The 13,682-nt window shown below is 30.2% G+C and overlaps 1 protein-coding gene across 1 annotated transcript in view; it reads left to right on the top strand.

Annotated features, from left to right (window-relative positions):
• Window positions 1-13,682, top strand: part of LOC134728104 (serine/threonine-protein kinase NLK-like) — a 41,567-nt gene that overhangs the window by 15,571 nt on the left and 12,314 nt on the right. The window contains exons 4-6 of the mRNA XM_063592532.1: window positions 3,459-3,565; window positions 7,591-7,676; window positions 8,265-8,474. Of these exons, the coding sequence (XP_063448602.1) occupies window positions 3,459-3,565; window positions 7,591-7,676; window positions 8,265-8,474 (403 nt within the window). The remainder of the gene's footprint in view (window positions 1-3,458; window positions 3,566-7,590; window positions 7,677-8,264; window positions 8,475-13,682) is intronic.

The raw sequence follows: 13,682 nt of genomic DNA on the forward strand, positions 1-13,682 counted from the left end.
TTGATAATACCATAAAGTTATGTTTTATAAGTGATAGATAATATTCCCAGAAGCCCTGAGGACCTGTATGTTTTTTCCTTTGTTAGTAAAGTTTTCAATGTCATTGTGTCTGTCCCAAGGACAAACATTTGTCAATAGTCAGGAAGTAGTGAAAGTTCTCCATGTGTTTTACTTTATCTAGATTAAATAGACTTAACAAAACTGTAATGATGCTTTAAAATAGACAGATTGGTGGTGTGATGTGTTAATGTGATGTCATGATAATACAATTGATTTTCTACTCTGGTTTTGTGTCATTTTTTATTGTTGATTGATAAAAAGATATAATTGTTTCTAATTATATAATAATGAAAAGTGCATGTGTTTTATATTGCTTGCAATTTGCACATAATTGACTGGGTTTTGATAAGGGATCCAAAGTTTAGTTACTTGCATCTTCACACCATTGAGGGAATGAGAGGCTCAAAATTTCAAACATCACATTTAAACTCTTGTATGAATATATAAATTTAAAGGCAATGGAGTTTTTGAGGGTTGCTGAGACCTTGTGATCAGTTGTGGATGGGTGTGACGGGAACAGAAAATTTGACACTTGTTAGCTACATGTATAAATAGTAGAAATTTATAAATGAAGAGTAAAGTGAAGGAAGAAGCATAAGGGGAGGGGTCCATAAAGTTCAGGGAAAATCAATGACCTGGAACGAAACAATTTCCTAAAATAATGTACCTAATTTGTGTCTGTATATAGATTTGTGATATCTAAATAGAACCTATAAATCATACTATTGATGAATTCTCTATTTTAATTATAATTTCAAATTACTTGTTATTAAGAAACTACAAGATTATTTTTATAAATACATTTGATAAGCTTGTAACCTTTGTATAAAATAACTTTATAAAGCTTTTTAGATTGGATTTTCATACTTTGATGATAAACATGGGATAGGATATTTTGACTTTTGAGATAGGATTTGAGATAAACTTGTGGTTTTGGTTCTCGGATAAACCACCCACTCTGAGTCTTCAAACAGTTTTGTGAAAATTTACATCTTTGATATTTATATTCTGTTGATATGTTTTGTCAGAACTGGAAAGCTAGTTTATTTTTGCTTCATAGAGAAGAAAATCAACAAGAGCTTTTCTCACCTTAAAATATCATTGATTGTTTACTAAATGGATGAATAAGTAAACTGGCAACCAGTAGAAAATGTTTATTACATATGTGTATGAATGGAAAACATATCAAAACCAAATTTTACAATCCGGTATGTTATTGTCATTTAAAATAAACAGATTATTTTGACATGATTTTGTTTTGCATTGAGGATTGACATATTCTATACAAAGGAATACCTACGACCCTGAGTAATGACAAATTTGTTGATAAGTTATGTAATTAACATGAAGTTTTTAGTACTTGTACTAAGGTACTAGTATTGAACATTTAATGGGTTACAGATTAATCACTCTGTTGTCCAATCATTAACGGAAGTTCCTGATTACACTTTCTATTGATTTGAGTGCAGTTCATTCTATAATTTCACTCCTTTGTTTTTATTTTTTTTCCATATTTGTTTAAGCTTGAATGTTTTGTCCTCTCTTTATGCTTCTTTGGTTGTGATTTTTTTAAACATGAAGAGTTCGTTGGATCTTGATGGTTCTTTGTGTGAGATGATTTTTTAAACATGAAAATTTGTCAATAGTTCTTTGTATGAAACAATTTTTTTAACGTGAGGAGTTTGTCGGATCTTGATGGTTCTTTGCAATTGTTTAAGACAATTTTGTAACCTTGAAAATTAGTCGGTTCTCAATGTTTCTTTATTGAAGGCATTTATCAGCCTGATCAGGGTCTTTTGTTGACAATTGTTTTTGTCTTTTCTCTCTGGGCATGCATGAAGGACACGGAGCATGATACTTATCATACAAAGAAAAATTGTCAACATTAAATTAATATTTCAAGGAGATTATGAAAAAAAAGTCTTTGTTAGGGAATCTGATATGTTGACATTGATTTTTTTTGTCTTTCGTCAGGGACATTGAACTGTAGAGACATGCAAACAGGATGACACTCTGTTTCCATGGAGATGTAAAATCAAAAACATTTGTGCCATATTTAAGAGAATCGATACACTGGAGCTTGATAGATTTTTATTTGAAGAATATAAAGAAGATCATATTTCTTCCCCAATAGAACAGATTTTTTCTTTGTTTTCATTGAAAAACTTTTGATTAATTTTATGCAAATTATTTGTAATTTGACAGATAATTGTTTAAATTAAAAAAAATGTTGAAAAAGGAGAGAAAAAAAGCCCATTAAAATGTATTTGTAGCCTGTGACTTAATTTATCAAAGTAATGGAAAGTCAAAGAATGAAGATTTTCTTTGTTTGTTTTAAAAAATGGGTCTGGATTAAGATTAAAAGAATATAAAATGACTTAATTATTTGCATAATTTTCTTGAATTACACCAGAAATATATAAGGATTAGAACAAGTATCAGTTCTATATTAAGATAAACTCTCTGCACATGTACTTCTAAACAAATAATCAATTGTAAATTGATCAGTAAAATATCCTTGTCTTTTGTTTGTCTTTTGTCCTTATAAAATGATTGTTTATTATTTAAATGACGGCAGTGCTCTTTGTTTTGTTGGTTTTAAGACTTCCGTCCTCAAGGACATTGACACAATAAGACAGTGTCTCGACTCAGTTTTTTTAATACGCAATTGCTATTATGCTATTACGAATATTGTTTTACGTCAGGTGAAGCCTTAACATCGCACAGTCACATAAAGAACTAATTTTCTGTTGTTCATATAACGTATTAATGATTCCTTGTAAAATTTATTTCTTGAAGATTATACATTGTCGTGACATGACTTCGTTAATATTATATCATGTTTGTCTTTTTAATATTTTTCTTTGAATTAAACATTTTGTTAATATATTATAACATAGAATTTATGAATGTTAATGTCACTTATACAATGTAAGCCTTTTATACATTTTATATTTGATATATACAGTATGAATTTTGCTAATTGTTAAAGTCTGTACTGTGATCTATTGCTGCAAACTTCTGTCTTTGGTGAAAAGATATATCATTGGCAATTACACCACATTTTAGGCTACACTTAAAAATATTTTGGTTTGCCCAAACCCTACCCAAAGGTTGAGACAGTGGGTAGGTAGGTAGGCATTTTCTTTTTTTTTCAAAAAAGAAATTGAAGTATCAGATGTTTATTAATCTTCATGCCTATTTAATTAGAAAAAAACTTCTTCAAATCAGGACAATAAAAGAATTTTGGGTAGGTAGCGTTTGGGCAAACAAACCTATTATTTATTATGGCCTTATTTTATATGCATTGTCTTTTAGATTTAATTATAATTTTGTTTTGGTTAACATTGTATTTAATGCAGATTTTCACATTGTGAGTTTTCCTTAACCAGCCTTAGATATGTGTTGACAGAATTAATGCAAAGTGACCTGCATAAAATCATCGTATCACCTCAACCTCTCACATCAGACCACGTCAAAGTCTTTCTATATCAAATACTCAGAGGTAAGTCATCGTATCACCTCAACCTCTCACATCAGACCACGTCAAAGTCTTTCTATATCAAATACTCAGAGGTAAGTCATTGTATCACCTCAACCTCTCACATCAGACCACGTCAAAGTCTTTCTATATCAAATACTCAGAGGTAAGTCATTGTATTACCTCAACCTCTCACATCAGACCACGTCAAAGTCTTTCTATATCAAATACTCAGAGGTAAGTCATTGTATCACCTCAACCTCTCACATCAGACCACGTCAAAGTCTTTCTATATCAAATACTCAGAGGTAAGTCATTGTTTCACCTCAACCTCTCACATCAGACCACGTCAAAGTCTTTCTATATCAAATACTCAGAGGTAAGTCATTGTATCACCTCAACCTCTCACATCAGACCATGTCAAAGTCTTTCTATACCAAATACTCAGAGGTAAGTCATTGTATCACCTCAACCTCTCACATCAGACCACGTCAAAGTCTTTCTATATCAAATACTCAGAGGTAAGTCATTGTATCACCTCAACCTCTCACATCAGACCACGTCAAAGTCTTTCTATACCAAATACTCAGAGGTAAGTCATTGTATCACCTCAACCTCTCACATCAGACCACGTCAAAGTCTTTCTATATCAAATTCTCAGAGGTAAGTCATTGTATCACCTCAACCTCTCACATCAGACCACGTCAAAGTCTTTCTATATCAAATACTCAGAGGTAAGTCATTGTATCACCTCAACCTCTCACATCAGACCACGTCAAAGTCTTTCTATATCAAATACTCAGAGGTAAGTCATTGTATCACCTCAACCTCTCACATCAGACCACGTCAAAGTCTTTCTATATCAAATACTCAGAGGTAAGTCATTGTATCACCTCAACCTCTCACATCAGACCACGTCAAAGTATATGTAGCGATACATTTATAAGTGTATTGGCCTGGATATTAGACATGGAAAGTTTAAAATCGACATACTTAAAATGCATCATGTCAAAAGCCCTTCAGATCTGATATCCTCCTACAGTCCTACCCTATATATAATGAACACATTTCAACAATACTTATAACAATACAAATTTTCAGCAAATTTCATGATTTTTAATAGTTGAAAAATGATATGAACAGGTTGAACATTGACATTTTCTTTTTGAATACAACATGTGCTTTTATAATAGATCTATAAAAAAAAAAATTCATGAAAAATAAATCTGACTTTATAAGTAAGTGGTTTATAAAACCATTTTGAAACTCAGAAAGGTTCTACATAACACATGTTTTATATTGCAAATTTTTTTAAAACATTTTATTGTTGAAAATGTTCATCTGTGCAACATTATAGATTTTCAAATAATTCGATTGTACATTTCCTGCTCAAATTTCTAATCTATTCTAGGAAGAAATGATTCTGTTCTTTGTTTGATTGAAATTCATTTATTATACAAAAACTGAATTTCTTTCCATACAAGAGGACATATGAACCAATAGAGATAAGGTTTAAGTCAACTTTTATCCACTTCAGGATAGGAAAGCTGTCCATCTTTTACTTGAGACTTCCGGACAGTCAAGTGGTATAACTTCTGTTCGTCATATTTCTGTCATATCCTGGTTAATAACGGGGGATGATATTAACTGACAAAGTCGTAGGTAAACAACACATTGTTTCCTATAGAGAAAGTGGATATTGTTTAATATCTTTATGATACATCCACAACCTCATTACCTAATAATAAGATCAATCTTTTGTCAGTACATATTTTATTTACAAATAAGAAGATGTAGTATAATTGCCAATGAGACTTCTGCATAAGAGAACAAATGACACAAAAGTTTAACAACTAAAGGTCACCATACGGCCTTCAACAATGAGCATTGCCAATACCACATATCAATTTTGTGACCTTGAAGTTGACATGTAAAAGTGCTGGAGGAAGTTTCTGCCGATAAATGTTCAAGGTTGATTCATGTAAATGTTGGGTAATCCCCCCTTATAGATGAAGGAAAAATATTATCAGTTGGTTAAAAGGAAGTTTATTAACATTTCAAGTATTAACCGAATTAAAAATTTTGACCTTTAATTCGGAAATATATTGTAAACTGAAAATGCTGTATTAAAGAAAAAAATCAATTATTTATAAACACGTGCACTGTCTGATGGAGAAGTCAACTTCCTTCTTTCTATCCGCTCTTCCTGGGATCCAATTGAGTATTCTAGTTCCCTTACTTGACACTTTTGTCACAGTCTTAATAGCCCAGTTATGAAAATTGTTGAAGAAAGGTGAAAGATACCACATGGCCTGGATATTCCAATACATAGTCAAAAAACAATCTGACAATGCCAGTGCAAAAATAAAATGACGAAAAAAGACCTACAAAAATAAATGAAATACAAAAAAGAAAACTTTAGAATGAGCATCAAGAACATTGTTATCAAAATCATTCAGGGTTCCAGGACATGAAATCCATTTAGTATAGGGATTAAATACATCCTAGCGTTAATAATTGACTGTTGGACACCTCACTTTATTATTGAAAAGAACAAGTAATAGAACATCTGGTAAAGAATTATGCTTTCAAACTAAACTAAGGTTACCTCAGGTCCTTGGAACACATTGATTGCCTCATTCTGAGTTTAAGATGAAGAACACTTATAAAGGCACTGTACTTTCGTTTTGAGTTTTTTAGACTTTTATATTATCTAAATCATCTGTTCCTTTTTCTACATTCACTATTTTTTCAATCAGAAACAATGCAAATAAAATCAGAAATTAAATCTGCATGCATCAATATTATAATAGTACATTGTAACTGAAGCTGATAATTAATTCTGTTTTTTTAACGGATCTATAAATAAAAACTTATTTTAAGATGATATTCATGTCACATCTTGTCGAACAAGATATTTATAAATATTATTTTTTTAAATTGGTAACATATTTTATGACAAAGTGAAAAATCAGCTAAAATTTAAATGCTGCCCTCAAATATTTTGTAAACTGAACTCCTATTTAGAAAAAAAAATGTGTCAGTGACATTAAGTGAGTTGACACAAATAAATATTTATTGTTGGATAATAATATTATATTATTTAAACATTAGTTAAGAGATAATTGACAATTTACATTGAAAAACGACAAGCTTTTAAGATACTACAGTTGAGAAAGTACGATTATATCAGGGTTTTAAGCCTGTCAACAACAACAATTTAACTACGTTTTACTTGGAGAAATCGAGTAATATTTTGATAAGCCTATTGTTTACATCCATAGTGAATATTAAAAGGTTTCTTCTTAAAATGATAACAATTTGCTGATAACATAGAAGATGAAATGAAAAAAAAATAGGTGAATAAAATTTTTTGGTTTTATATTAATACGTATATATTGAAGAAAGTATTCAGTACTCCTAAGGGAACATAATCCAAGGACAAAACTAGCATAATAGTTTAAAGCCTAAAGATATGTGCACATGTAAAGTGCAATAATAAATGATAAATTTATGCATTATCTGAAGCAAAAAAAATATACTTTTCAATTTTTCCAGGATTAACTTTAATGGGGGAAAAAATTGTGTTGTTATATAATAAAACCAAGATAAATTTCATTCAGTAATGATCAAAATACTAAATTTGCTCCCTTCAATGTTGTCTTTGAAATTGATCATTAGGATTGCTTAAATCATCAAAAGTTTTAAGTATATTAATTTAATTTTAAAGGAATGCCTTTGTTTCTTTGATATAAGATTATTTCAAAGTTCATTAACAGTTGTCTGGTGTGCTTCAGATCTGCTTTCTGTTGCTTAACATTAGATGTTTATGGAAAGTTAAAAAAAACCAAAACCTATCTAAATTGAGGAACCCAATCCATCTGGTTTTAAGCACACCTGAAGGATTTAATCAGCCTTTTTTCTGTTGCTGAATATCAAATGTATAATTATATTGGACAGCATGCTCTGAAGGATTTGGCTCTAGTCTTTGTTTTTACCAAGAATATGATTTGTACATGCATTTTTCACCATTCTTTTTTCTTTTTCAGGATTAAAATACCTTCACTCAGCCCGGGTATTACATCGAGATATTAAACCAGGCAATCTACTAGTCAATAGTAACTGTGTTTTAAAGGTAAATATTGGCTTAGTATATCATTGGAGAAAACATTTAGATGAAGAACTGCAACCACAGCACTTTGTTTATGTGTCATCTTATGTACAACCCACTTAGGATCTTGGACAAACTGTTTAGATGAAGAAGAGTAATCAAGACACTTGTCTAGGAGTGTGGTCCCATGTTCATTCCCCAGAGTATATCAATTAAAATCACATCTTTTAAAAACCTCATTATGCCTTATTTATGTACAATACAATAAAAAAAAAAGTGAAAAAATTATAATATACAGCAACCACTGAATACGCCTGAATAACAGGCTCCTGAATTGGGACAGGCACATACAGCATGTGACTTTGTTAAACTTGTTTGCTAGCAACAAACCCTTCTAACTATATGGACACCAAAACAAAAACACAAAAAAACCCATTAAAGAACAATCTGAGAGTACTGCCATAAAGCTAGTTCAAAGCCATAACAACTAATAAAAAAATATGTATCTTAGAGACTAAAATCTAGACTTGGCATGTATGCTTGAAGCAGAATAATAATAATAGGATTGCATGACCATGCAGACTTTTGAATTGATTTTCTGTATTGTTTCAGATCTGTGATTTTGGGCTGGCTCGGATAGAAGAACCAGATGAAAACATTCATATGACTCAGGAAGTTGTTACACAATATTATCGTGCTCCCGAACTTTTAATGGGGGCCAAACATTATAGTTATAGTGTTGATGTTTGGTCTGTGGGATGTATATTCGCAGAATTATTGGGACGAAGAATACTCTTTCAAGCTCAAAGTCCAATTCAGCAGGTTGGTATAGATTTATGATGTTAATGAGTTTGTGTCTTGTTGTCAATCGCTGCAGGGACAAAAGATGGTAATGAATTATTAAAAAAGTGATTTTGATTGTTTTAAAAAAACAAGTTAATATAAGATGGCTGTGGTGAGTTGAAGTCTTGATTTACCTGCATGAAAGGAAAATAATTAAATCTTTCATAAGTGTATGTATGAAGTCATACGGCACAAGTATCGATCATTTCAATGTGAAATTTTGTGTGGACAATATGTGAGGCAAATCACAGCAAAAGTATAAATTTGTCAATCTTTGGTAAAATGATCAGTCATAGAATAGATCAAAGTTGGAGATCGTTTGATGAAAGATAAAACCTTCTTCTGACATCAACATGATCATCATGCAGTGTCATTTTAATATTTCCCAATTTATAATTGAAGTTTTAATTTTTCAAATCTTGCAAAAATACATAATTGAATTTTAGAAAAATTACGCAAGTTTTGCAAAAACATTTCCTCTCATAAAGGATTTACCATAAAAAAAATAACAAATTATAACCAAAAAATATTTTGTCTGAACTGTCAGGTTTTGAAGCTTCAATATTTGAATGCATATTTTAGTCTAGCATGTAAATACTGAGAAAAATATCTAGCAGTAAAATTGAAAAAGAAAGTTAGTCAAACAATTGATTTTGGAGAGATATAAAAGTTGTTTAAGACGTTATTGGATTTTTTAACTGAGTATAATGGACTTTTTCTGGGACATGGTAATATAAATAATGTAAATATTTCCCCGTTAAAAAGATTTAAGTCTATATAAACCTGATGCCTGTTTTCTGAAGAATCAATATAGGAAAAAAGTTGATGGGATTGAATTCATTAAACTTTACTTCAGTATTGGGTCAAGAACTTTCATTGTGGACTAGGTATTGGTACTTCAATGTTTAATTAAAGGATTTTTTCCTTTCTTAATTAGTCCTCATGATAAATCCTGGAAACAATAATGTCTTAATCAAAATTACTTACTTCAAATTTATTAATTTATAAAGAAAATCACAATTTTTTACAGAATTTTTTTTTGTGTAAAATATCCATGGATCTGGCTTTCTCCGCAAATGCTAATACAAACTCCACCCTTATGGATCTCTCAGTGTACTATGGCTTTTTCAAGACAAGACCTCAACCAATGCAAAATGTTTAGTCATGAAATACCAAAGTGTGCAGAAAGTAGCATTAACCATCAATCAATCAATCGTAATTTATTATGATCTTTCTGTGTGTAGCGTGCTGTAACAGTGCTGTAAGCAGTCATCATAAAACAAATAATGAGTAAACAAATGTTATGTTGTATAATCCGTGTCACGTCTGTATGCTTGGTATGTTACACATGCTTTAGTTTACAAAATACTCTAGTATATACTGACACACTTATACAGGTACAAAACATTCCAGTCAGTAAATACATAAACAATAAATCCTTGATATCCTTCTTAAAATCTGTGCTAAAAGCCACATCGTTCTAATCTCTGCTTCCTGTGATCACTTCCTCCTTATCTTTGCTTCCAGTCAAGTCCTTCTAATCCACGCCTCAAGCCAATGTCCTTCCAATCCATGTCCCAAGCCATGTCCTTCTAATCCATGCCTCAAGCCATGTCCTTCTAATCCATGCCTCAAGCCATGTCCTTATAATCCATGTCCCAAGCCACATTTAACAATCCCAAATCAAATTTAGATGATGCATTAATATAACAATGGCTATTCCACATTTCTCAAATCCATTGGCTATCCAATATGGAATGAGATCCCATGCCATGTACTTACCATATTATTCTTGTCATGTTAGTTTAGGTTTAATGTTTAAAGACCTCATTTTTGTCATTTCTGATTTCAGATCCATTCTAATATTCCTATTAGCCATTTGCCTTGTCAATTCTTATCATTATTGGTACAGTTCTGTCCTATACTTATCTCTGTTCTTTGTGTTTTGATTCGATAATTCAGTTAAGAAATTTGTCAAGTTAAACAATGTATAGTGTACATCTAATGCTGGTAAATTAGAACAATTAACATTAATAAATATAATTAATACTGTTAAGTTTTACAGTTGTAGAATTCTCAACTGTTGGCCACACTTTTACTGTAAGGGAACTATATTCCTGAAATGTGTTAATGTGCCTGGAATTCTTTCCACTTGTCTTCAATTACTGTTGTTGGGGCATTTTATAAATGTTGCTTCTTTATATTTTTAAATTAATTTCTTTCATAGAGATGATTTATGATATAAGGTGTAAAGACCCTTTTGTTTGATTTGGTGTAAAGTGGAATATTTAGGTGACTGACTTTTTAAACTAGAAATACGAACAAAATAGAAATCTTAACAAAGAAAACCACAAATATGGCTGACTCATCAGTAATGTTCATCAGAACACCATGACTTTTCTGTGGTCAAGGTTTTATAACATAGATGTTTCAAATCCACAGTCATTTAATTTTGTGTTTGTATAAATCTTTACATTTAATGAGGGTTCCAATGAGGTTTGTTGTATGAAGAGACTCTAAATTTTATTACAATAAATGTTTTATATGATGAAATTTTTCTACCAATTATTATTATGGGCCGCAAAGGGCATAAACATTATATATACAACATCAATAATTTTCTTAATACAATACAAACAATGATATAAAAAAAAAGATTAATGAAAATATTAAAGTTCTTAAAGAATATACCAATTTGACCCAATTGATACATGTACATTTGTACTATGACCAGTGTAAAGTATTTGCTGAAGGGTATTTGTCACTTGCATTGATTGACGGAAAACGATCATTGCCACCCTCATCAATAACTAAAGTATGTTAAATATACTTGTACTTGATGACACTGTAAGTGTGCACAGGAATGCACTTAAAACATTCATATGATGGAGAATAGTATAAAAAGGTAAGCGATTATCTCTCCCGTACAAAACACATTAACACATTGTGTATGAATCGAGCCAATGAAAAAGTCTGAGATCTCTTCTGCATGTTAAAGTATTGATCAAATTAATCCCTTCAGTTTACTAATGTATAGTTTGAGGAAGGTCACGGAAGTCGTAAATAAGGGCAAAAAAGTCTGAATGAAATAGTTGAACTTATTTGTATGATATTAGCAACAAATAAATAAACAAATAAATATCCCATTACCTAAGATTTAATATATAAAAAGAATTGTAAACAACAAAACAAAAATGATTCAATATGTTAAATGATATAAACATTAAAAGGATAAAAACAATTTGAAGTCCATTAAATGGATAAAAATCTTCCCATATTTTTTAAGGATTGTAAAATATCCATGTAGAATTTGCTTGTGTCTAGACTTTTTATTTATTTATAATTTTGTCATGTGATGTAGATATCTGTACGTGACATTTTGACCATATTAATCCCCTCTTTTCTATTTTTGCTGAACTTGTTAGGTTTCTGTCTAAATATCTGTTAATATTTATTTTTGACAGTTTGAGTTTGGAATGTCACTTGCAAGTGTTGATTTGCTATTTTGTCCTCGTAAATAGTTTTCTTTGTTATCAAAACAATTCAAACGAAAATAAAAAAAATACCTGTTTATAACATTATGTAAGTCTTCTTTGTGATTTTGATACATTATATAAAATGACACAATATTGTTATAACATGTATTTCTCAGGTTAATTCTATAAACGGCCTTCAGGTGAAAAAAAGCAAATTAAACTTCTAAAAGGTCGTTTAAATGGGGCATGCTTTTATACTGTCTGTAAATCAAAAGTTGAATTATTGTGCTCAAAATAAAAAATAACTTGGTTGATTACTGTTTTAACAGCTATATCATAGACAGCCTATAAAAATAATCTTTGAAATGCTCTTTTATAGCCAATTTGACATCTGAAAGTTAAAAGTTTGATAGAACTTTAGTGTGAGCCATTCACTTCACTAGATCTTTTCATCCTGAATTATCAAAAGAAGCCTTGGAATGTAAATTATTAAGCATTTTAATAATATTATCTGATAACACATATGTATCAAAATATTTTCAAAAATTAAATTAAATTAAGAATTGATGACTTAAATTTTGGCAGAACTGTGTTTGCATGATCAATGTCAGTTTCACTTATTTTTGTCATGAATCTGAAACAGCTATATATTTATATCATAACAAGCATCGGAATGCAGATGAAATGAACAATATTATCTAAAATTATATCTTATATTAAATATTTTCAAAAATGAAATGAAATTAAAAATTAAATACCAGAGTTGAAGAAACAGTAATATCATTTAGAATTCTCAGTTGTAGAATTGATTTAACAAGATTTAGTAGGAGTGATTTGATGTATGTAAGAGATACGATCTATAAATAGTAACATGAAATCAACATCTAGAGTTTGACAGTCATGATGAGCTGACGAAATATTCCAACATACAGCATGTCTATGACTATAATATTTGTTATTAGCTAACTAGTAATACCTACTATCTGACAAGGACTGGGGTTGAAAAATGTGCAGATTTGCTGAAAGGCAATTGTGATTGCAGTACATTTGTAATAAAAAGAGGTTCAGCAATAAAGCTGTTAAAACAAATCCTGCTTAACCATGTTAACCTGAAATCTTAGAATAAAAATTCAGCTTTTGTAATAAACATGATAAAAGGTCCCAAATATTTGTAAATTTTTAAATTAAATTTGCATAGATTGTTAACTAAGCTACTGAAGATAAAATGTTGATGAAAATATAAGAAGCTCTGTTTCTTTACACATTTTGACTCTTTCCTGTCTGACTGCATGTGGCAGAAGAAACAACTTTGGGTCTTTGTTGTCTGCATTTAGTCCATCAAATGGGTCAGGTCAATCAGATTAAATTTTACCTGTTATAGATGTGCATATACTGCAGATTTCAATCTGTATACAGTATTTGTGTGCATCAACGGGAATACACATTCAATGAATAGAATCAGTAGCCACTTTCAACATAAACCTTCTGTATTTAATTTGAATTTTTGAAATTATTCTTTTAATGATAAATTAGATATTTGAAGTTTTAGTGTTTTTCATTTGATAAATACAATTTGTATTAAAATAGGTTTTGTTAATGTTAGACAAAGAAAACTTGACTATTAGTTACTGGAAGAAAAGATTTTAAGAACATTTAAATTATAAAAGATGTTGTTAAACTTGAGAACAATGTATATATACAAGTGTTATTT

The sequence above is a fragment of the Mytilus trossulus genome, chromosome 8, assembly GCF_036588685.1.
Source record: "Mytilus trossulus isolate FHL-02 chromosome 8, PNRI_Mtr1.1.1.hap1, whole genome shotgun sequence".
NCBI lineage: Eukaryota > Metazoa > Mollusca > Bivalvia > Mytilida > Mytilidae > Mytilus > Mytilus trossulus.